The 9,782-nt window shown below is 42.4% G+C and overlaps 1 protein-coding gene across 1 annotated transcript in view; it reads right to left on the reverse strand.

Moving 5' to 3' along the window:
* Nucleotides 1-8,606, reverse strand: part of LOC119098380 (protein sex-lethal) — a 10,324-nt gene extending 1,718 nt beyond the window's left edge. Inside the window, exons 1-3 of the mRNA XM_037221298.1 lie at nucleotides 8,525-8,606; nucleotides 3,366-3,540; nucleotides 29-204 (exon numbers count right to left, since the gene is read on the reverse strand). Coding sequence (XP_037077193.1) covers nucleotides 29-204; nucleotides 3,366-3,530 — 341 coding nt within the window. The 5' untranslated portion in view covers nucleotides 3,531-3,540; nucleotides 8,525-8,606. The remainder of the gene's footprint in view (nucleotides 1-28; nucleotides 205-3,365; nucleotides 3,541-8,524) is intronic.
* Between the last annotated feature and the right edge of the window lie 1,176 nt (nucleotides 8,607-9,782).

Here is a 9,782-nt window from a genome sequence, read left to right on the forward strand (position 1 = left end):
CCCCCCCCCCCCCCCCCCCCCACCGCACCTGGGCAGGTTCTGGATGTACAGGTTGGTGTCCTTGATGTCCTGACCGGGCGGCCTGGCGTACGACACCTTGATCCGTTTGTTTTGCACCCGCAGGCCATCCAGCAACGCGATGGCCTTGTCGGCGTCGTCAGGGTTGATGAACTCCACGAAGCCATAACCGAAGCTGTAGCCGGTCTGCAACACACGGCGCTAGTCGTCCACCGATGCGCGTGCGCTGGCGGGGTGACCGCCACGAACGCAAGTCATCAGCTGACACAGCTGCAAGAAGACCGCCGGGTCCACGGATTCCGCTGCCTCTCGTGTCACCACCCAGCGCTCCCAGCCGAGCTGCAGCGATTGCCGACAGAAGTCCTCAGAGTACAGACTAGAGCGAGCTCTTTAACGCAACGAATATGTCAGCCTCTTTGCTGACCCCATCCACACTAATGCTGTGAAATTCCGGGCTGGTATAAATCGTTCAGATCTGCAGGTAAAACAAGTCTAAATCAAGAGAATTCAATCGTTTAGTGCGTTACATTTTGTTGATTGGATACCTCAGAAAATATCATCTATTGCCTGCAATATCACCATGCAGTGCTATAAAAGACCAACAATCACTATTTCGAATCATGACCTTATCTTAAACAGGGATTGGTCCATAATCAATTTTCAGTGTATCAATTCCTTGGTTCATTTTACACATCTCAGCGTAAGAAATTTGCCCAATTAATATGTGAGAGACATCGATACAAAATGCGTATCTGATTACATGCATTTTTCCTCACACTTACTAGCCAGGAGCACTGCTTCATGGAATACCGGCAAGCACTAACAATCATAACACGCATGGAAGGGGCTGTCCAAAAATTACGTTACGGATTTTTGGTCATTTTCTTCCCTCGCTCTCCGCTTTAGCAACAACTATGCTAGACGAAACCTGCCTCTCCTTAGTTGGGAGACTCCGCTGAAGTTTTTGGGAGTTGGAGGTTCTCCCTACCTGCGTCAAGCATAAACAACAAAGTAGTTCTACTTGGCCCCCAACTGACACAGAGCTGAGAGGCCAATAACGGTCGTGTTCCTTGTCATAAATGAAACCCAATAGAACCCGGCTTTGAGGTTTTAATCAGATTAAAATAACAACTAGCATGGTTTGCAACAAAATTGGATGTGCTGTCACACTGCCTAAAAAAACTCCCTCCCTGCCTCGTTACGCAACTGTTACGGTCTATCAAACCTCCCATTCCATGCCTACGGTAATTTACGGACGGCCCCTAAAGATGGTCGCGCCATCAGGAAGACCATTATCGTCCACAAACATACTGTTTCAAAAGCTAGGAAAAGGGGATTCAGCGCAGTTGAGGCCAGCCGATGACTGCATAGAGGGAGGAGGAGACAAAACTGGAGACCTATGACCTAATAATGCTTTACCATTGTAATTTTCGACAAGTCAACTGAGGTTAGTTAATGCATATTGGTGTTGGTGTAAGACTATTTTTACAGCTACCCCAGATTTGGTGGACAAAAAGTTTCTGGCCGCTTGGAAGATTGGCCATATTCTTCGCTAGACAGTGCGGAAAATTTATTTGGGTTACCCACTAGGACTTTCAGTCCCAGTCCCTACGGATGGACTCAAAAGTTCGCATTACCTCGCGGAGAAGTCGCCAAGCTGCATAGTGGCCAAAAATTATGGCTCACCAAAGCTGGATTAGCCTAAAACTACCTCACACACACATGAACTGAGCTTACTAGCATAAAAAGGCATGCACATGTTAGGATGGGGCTGGTGGTCGAATTATCACTGGGTAATATGATGACTGTAAGTATTTGTGCCGCAAAGTCATGTTCCTCCAACGTCAGAAAACACCGCATTATGATAAATAACAATGTGATTAGATAATGCCAGGAGAAACTTAGCATAACAATGTCAATTTTGTACAATAAATGGAATGATGCTTAGAGTAACACAGAGGTGGTATGTATTTACATAACGTGTACTTGGCTACGAGCACATCCCACGGTTAACACGCGCCCGGGTGGCCGGTTAAACACCTTTCGCTCGAATGGCGTGGGGGTCAATTTGCCACCTCCCCCTTAAGATCTCCCGCAGAAACTAAGAGAGCTAAAGGCACCACATTCACACGGTGTGTTGGCCTGTATGTGAACCCACTTGTGCCAAAATTTGGTGTTCCTAGATCATGACGTTCGGGCCAAATAAGGTCAAACGAGGTAAAACTCCACCTTAGAGTTTTAAGTGCCCCAGAACCTCAAGACTTATTCTAAAAAAGATCGCTGGTACTCATTTAAGGTTAGTGACTATTTGGCCTTTCGGAGGTCGTGTTGTCAAAAATCATACAATACTGCTTGACGTTCTGCATCCCAATAAGCGTTAAAGATTACGCTAGGCAGTATGTTCTAACAAAGTTTTGACCCTGGTCATTTTAGGTCAATGACCTATCCTGACCGCTCAGAAGTCTATGGAAGATGTATAATGCGATTTTCGTCATCAATAAACTCGAAATGGGAACCAAAAACTAACCTACACAGCAAGCTGTAGAGTAATGAAACAGGTTAGTTTGACCTGGGTCTGACGTTCATACCTGACCCTAGGCCAATGAAATTTGTTAATTCTATCGTTATATTGCTAAAAAAAAACAGAAATGCATTGCTTCGTGTAATACTCCGTTGTTACATCAGATAGAACGTTTCCTCACAAAACATGTTTGCTAAATCCATGGACTAACTCTGACCTGCCGTAGCTCAGCGACCTCACAAGGTACATCTAAATTTTTGGTGCCGAACGATCCGCTATTTAACTGTCTATAACTACGCAAAATTTGGCGCGGATACGCCGCGCCGTTGGAAACCATTCTGGAAAACACTTGGGAGTGGTGGGTGGTGGTGGTCAAAATGACACCCCACCCGAGCGCGTGTTAATAGAAAACCATCGGTTCAGTGATGAACATACTTAACAATCGTTCCTTTTGTACTCATTCAAATCGACAACACCCACTGAAGTGTGAGCATATCTGGCTACCAAACATATGACCCAGTAGCAGACTATATTTTGTGGGACGATAAAACATGACCAGATAAACAGCGCCACGCCAGCACAGTTCATTCTCTGAACAGTCCAGCACTACAACACATCGACAAGCTCAAGCGCTAGCAGAGGTCAGTCAATGCATCTAGCGGATTTCAACAAATAGTGCATGAGTAACAGGAGTCTAGGAGCACCACTACAACAAAGTGATCATAGAACATTAACTACACTACATGACTGGCTTTACAATCACCCTGCTTCAAATAGCAGCCTAAAATGCCCAAATAGGAGCATTTTATCTTGATGCATTGTTTACCTGCATATTCCTCATAACTCTACACTGCTTGATGGCCCCCACTGAGGAAAACATTTGTGAGAACTCTTTATCTGTGAGGGCCTGTGGTAGGTAGTTGATAATAAGATTCTTGTTGTTGACTTCAGCCTCTTGTTTTATGTTGCCACCATTACTTCCATCATCCATCTTGACCGTACTTAAAAATAAGAAAATTACAAATAGAAAACTACAAAAATGGTGCAATAAATAACTAGTCAATGAAAAAAGCCTAGCAACATTAATCTCGAAACTAAAATCCACTGGGGACCGAAGCCAACTTATTGGACACAGTCTAGATGAAAAGCTTAAACTGTTTCCAAATGTCAAACATCACCAGTTTCTCTAAACACAGGACAGAACACGAGGGTGCCGCAGATCATGAGATCGACACGTGAAACTATGGACATAATGATACACAAGTATCTGTAATGAAACACATCAGATGCCATAGCCACAACACGTCATAACGAAGAAGCGCTTACCGGCATATGCTCCAAAATATTCAGAGATAGCATCAGTAAAGTTCATGTTTGGCAAGAACCTGACAGGACTAAATTTCCCACACCGTTACTGCCCACATGTTTGGCAGGCAATGGACTTAAAGGGTCTTCCACATTTGTAAATATTGAGACAACGTGAGATATGATAGAAAAAGCCCACTTGAAATCATCAGCATACTTCCAAGACCAAAAGACGGCTCCACACAACGAAATTTCGCTATGAAGTCAACACGGCCCTCAATTCGTCACCGGTTCTTTACGTCATAGAACGTTTTATGACGCCAGAGACGCCGCCAAATTAACCACATCAGACCCGTAATCGTGGCGGGCTGTATGACTCGCCTGCAGTGCCTTTAAGCGCCGCAAGGTGGCGGTGCTGGTTTATGCATGGAACTTTGTGTTATAAGAGCTATGCACGAGCATTTTCGCCTTTTCCCCTGTTTTTTAACATTTCTTCACGGTGGCATGCTTATTACTTTCATCTGCATATTCAGTTACAGTGATATTCTCCAGTTATTCTATCGACGAGCTGACGTCCATCAAAGCCAGTAGTCGTCCAAATGCCTGTGTTGTTTATCACAGAATACCGCTTGCGACTGGGACGTGCAAAATGCAGGTCAATGTGACTGTTAGCCAGTTACCTTCTATCATTGGAAACCTTACATTTCAGTAGTCATATTTGTCTTAACCATGACGAAAAAAGGCAGTGAGGTGGGACATTCACGCGATGTTTCTACGACATAATGCATCTCTTAGTGACTTCCAGATAGACGGTGTGAAATAGGATGCACCACTTCACATGTGCATGCTCAGAAGCAAGAGGGTTTGAAACCTTAAAAACAGCATGGCTGGGACCGCGGAGAATAATCTTGAAAATGGCTCTCTTGGTAAACTGTCCCCCTAAACAAATGTGAGCCGGCCCCTTGACTGAAAACTTACCATCTTTGTTCAGAGTCAGCAGACCAAACCTACTCACACTAAAGAGGATTTCAATATACGGAGGATTGTTTTATTTCTGATCATGTCACTAACTACCGCCGCAGGTGCATACTGCACAGCAGACACCTCTGAGCAGAATTACGCGCACCTTAATTGGAATATTCGCCATTCGAAGATATTGAGAAAAGCAATAGACATGATGAAAGAAACTCTCTTGCAATCATGGTTTGCATCTAAGTGTAAAAGACTGCTCTGAACAACACAGCTTCACCATTCAGCAAATATGTTCCTTAACACGTCATCGTTTGGTTACGTCGTGGAACGTCTTCATGGCGTCAAAGTCGCTGCCAGGCTAGGGTGTCGGAATTGACACTGCAGCAGGCGGGTCGACTAAATTAGTGCATCAACTTCCCGAAAGGTGGCATTGTTCGTTCGGGCGCGTTTGCTGAACCAAAAAATTGTTACGTGCGCCTTCTCGTGGTGTTGCGTATTTGTCCGTGATTTTATATTTTGAACTGGCATTCACATGTACATTTATAGCGCTATTCTTGAAGGGATGATTTCACATTTGTATCAGGCTGCGAGATGAACTAGCAATTTTGAATGTCATTCGGTGCCGTTCGCAGCCCCCCCCCCTTCTTAACCCTAAAACCCTCTAGATTCTGAACCACCCTTCCGCGAAGATGTGCACTGTTTCGTGCAGACTACTTCAAGGCCACTCAGGCATGCGCGCTGCCATAGCAACGCCATTCAAATCCAGCCGTCCAACAGGCCAGGCGGCGTTCTTAGTCAGGAAGGTCATCACCGTCCAATAGTTCAGATCTGGCCTCCTCGGGCTTGATTTCCAAATGAAGTGGACGTCGATTGGCTCTCAAACAATACTGAGGAAGTCGTGCAACCATCAATTACGGATCACGTTTCGTGCTACATAGCTTACAAAATTCGACACTATTTCTTACTGGCTATTTACTGCGTAAATACAACTGTGATCGAACGACTTAACGCCGTGACCGAGTCTATCAATACAAGTAGACATGCTCAACTCACGGATATATATATAGAAGAAAAAAATAATAGAAGAAATATATATATATATATATATATATATATATATATATATATCTGAGTTGAGCATGTCTACTTGTATTGACAGACTCGGTCACGGCGTTAAGTCGTTCGATCACAGGTTGTATTTACGCAGTAACTAGCCAGTAAAGAAATAATGTCCAATTTTGTATGCTATATAATATATATATGTAGAAGAAAAAATATACATATATATATATATATATATATATATCTGTGAGTTGAGCATGTCTACTTGTATTGATAGACTTGATCATGGCGTTCGGTCGTTCGATCACAAGTTGTACTTACGCAGTAACTAGCCAGTAAAGAAATAATGTCCAATTTTGTATGCTATGTAGCACGAAACGTGCTTCGTAATTGATGCTTGCACGACTTCCTCAGTATTGTTTGAGAGCCAATCGACGTCCACTTCATTGGGAAATCAAGCCCGAGGATATATATATATATATATATATATATATATATATATATATATATATATATATATATGCAAGCACACCATGAGAAAGGTCCAAAACACGAACACCTTACACCATTTGGCTCAGCGAACACTTCCAGCACCGCAATGCCATCACTCAATGAGTTCGATGTACTATGAGTAAGTGTTAATTTTGCATGGCTAGTTGGCAGTACCTCAATGTCATGCAAATGTTCCATAAAGACCAGGACACAATCAATGACATATTGAGTACCATATTGACTAAAGAACAAACCTCACTGTCTAAAACAGTCTTTTATGCCTAAAATAAAGAAAAGTAGTAAAAGCAAACCAATAGGTGTAATTGCATGAATATCATAATATATGTTGCTTGCTTCAATATTTTCCAATGAGCAGGATTGCCTTAAAGCCATTTGATTCCCAGTCTTATTTCTGCCATAACTGGTAGCACTGTCAAGATTCCTACATGGCATATACAATTATTACACCAAGACTCCAGTGAATATATACAACCAATGATTTGTGCTTTAAAACTGCACCCAACACATTAGACCTGATGATGACCAGCTAGGGTCTGTTATTGCCAAAAGCATGCTCAGGTATGCCAGATGCACATAATTCAATAATCATATTTCTTTGACCTTGAGCATTACATAGCTAATAACGTGAAAATGTTCATCTGATGTTTCTATGTGTGCCTTGCGTTCGCCTTGCGGTGCGTTGTTAAGCGTTTCTATACGTTTCTATGTGTCATGCGTGCCTGGGTGACATTGAAGTAGTCTGTATCAAATTGTCTCCACAAGTTTACAGGCATCAAGATCAGTAGCAAGATGGTGTTTGAGTCTTAAAAGACCATACCTGTGAACTGTGCTATATGCTTTTTTCAAAATGACTATCTCACTTCAAAACCCCATCGAAATATAGAATGCTCTATTCACTGTTAGCAGAGGAGTGCTCTGAGCATTTCTAAATATCCCTGTGTATGTGTGCATAACTAAATGTATATCAATGTTCTGATAGCAATGCTCTGCTAATAATCTAATAATGCTCTAATAATATTAATTTTCTGATTTTGTATTACTCATATGCTTTTCTTTTGCAAACCCAAATGGTCCACTTATCACTGATACATTTGTAATGATGTTGCATTCTTTTAATATATTTAAAGTACTTATTTGTTCATCAATCTATTACACTGTTCTCACCACATAATTGCTTGTTGCATAGCTTATAGTCTGCCCATTCCAGTTAAACTCACAGTGGCGTAACAGCCACACACAAGGATCATAACATTTTACATGTTGATATTGTTAATATAATACACAATTTCTCCATATTGTGTAAGGCACAACTGCATGGCAATGGGCCAGACTGCACAAAATGCATACCATACAGAGCATGCCCAGCATAGGACATAGCAGCATGACAGACAACTTCAGCACACACATGTGGCCCATCCAAATATTTGGAGTAAAGCACACAATCAGCACAAATGCCAACAAGTGCTCAATGCTTCAAGGAATGTGATGTTTCAATGACATTTCAAATAAAATAATGCAACAATATTTTTCATGAAGCAATTTCATGAAAATTCCACACAAGTTGGCTGACTGGAATACAGCACAAGCAAGGATAATGTTCAGCTCACTGGTATTGTTTAAGCACCCATCACAGTGGATGCCTTGTTTGTAAACTCAGATATTGGTGGATAACTCAAATTTATCCCACCTTTTGCTATACCTACTATGCCTATACCAAAACGAACATTCAAGTGCAAAGACATGATGACCGGGCCAGCGACCGGCATCATTGGCCACTAACCTTAGAAGCCTGACTAATGATTTATGAAGAGGTATCACAGCATCATGGTGCATTCACACCAGGTACGTTCAGCATGGTGCGGGCACGCTAATGAAATTACGTACACACCGGATACGTTCGGGGCAATGTGTCTTTGCAGTTTCGAGGAGAGACACACGGGGGAGAAGTGATAACTGTTATCTACGACATCTACACGACACCTTTCCTCAAGATACTCACCTTTAGCGTACTTACCCTACACAGAACATAGAACACACAACCCCTAACTGGATCCACACCGGCAATCTCCACCGTAAACACAGCCCACATGCCCCTCCTCATAGAACCAGTATACTGTTGTTTTATTTCCTTACGCGTTCAAGGAATCGTTTGCGCATCCGTCTCTGGATTTGGCGGCTCAAAGCACTGCAATGCACTAGATAGTCAGCTGCGATTGCAATCCTGCCTATGTAGTGCCCCTCGGCTAGGTTTGAGCACCTTGCCAGTGGTAAATGAATTGAATTTTCGAGCAATACACAACCAAGTTTTTTGGGCGTAAAATTAGCAATCTATCTTCATATTTTTTTCGTTCCAATTTGCTGACATTTATGTCCACACTTCAAGACAGCGTTTTTATTCCTTGATATTTTTAAGGCTCTGTATGACGATGGTACATGTTTTCGGTTGAAAATGCCTTAGATTAACTAACAGATCATATATGTGTTTTACTGACCGACCAGTTTTCAACAAGTACTTAACCAAGCGGCATGGCTAAAAGGCACTTTAACAGCACTTTAACGTTTTTGTTTTGCTAATTCAAGACGAACCTAGCGCATATAATGCATTATTCCGGCGCTTTATAGCGCCGTGCGAGGCTATCTAACGCCGTATGCTAGGAGGTGACCGAGGTGACCGCGTGCTGTCGTTGGCTTGCAACTGATCGTTAGTGTGGTCGCCGTGGTGCACTGCGGTTGTGGCACTGTTGTCACTGTCGATGTGTCACTTTGTCACTGGTGTACCGGAAGACTGCATGCAGTAAAAGAAGCTGACGAAAGGACTATTTACGAGTCGTGGGTTTTCACAAACCATGGTGAATGCAAAGGGAGAATCCTCAAGTGAAGACAACTCAGGTAATGTATCGGTAGAATTCCTTCATGACGGCGTCTTGGGTCTGGATCAACAGTCATCTATTGACATTTGTGTCTGGTCCAAACTGGTTACCTAGTTTTGTTTTCTGAAAATATGAGTTTTAGCCACATGCCCTGTTTTGCGAGTACTTAAATACCCAGGTGGGCTATCCATGCTTAAATACACCATACCAAGGGACTTGTTAATGTTCACCTGTTAACAAGAGAAAAGGATGTATGTATAAAAGAAGGTCTGTAAGCAGACCTATGCTGTACTGAAAATTCAATGCAGATAAAGTAGTAAACCCAGTAAACCTGATTAAATAAATAATGCTTCCATGTAAAACTAATTTTTGAATTCTTCATTATGTGTTGGATTGACCACCTGATCTCATTTATTTTAAATCAATGGTATATTTTCCTATATGACTCAATAGAAAAAGCATGTCAGCAGTAAGCAAAAAGAGAAGAAATAAGTAGAAAAATGCTGGCTGATCCTCTGAAG

This window comes from Pollicipes pollicipes, unplaced genomic scaffold (assembly GCF_011947565.3).
Source record: "Pollicipes pollicipes isolate AB1234 unplaced genomic scaffold, Ppol_2.1 Scaffold_4740;HRSCAF=5597_pilon_pilon_pilon, whole genome shotgun sequence".
Lineage (NCBI taxonomy): Eukaryota > Metazoa > Arthropoda > Thecostraca > Pollicipedomorpha > Pollicipedidae > Pollicipes > Pollicipes pollicipes.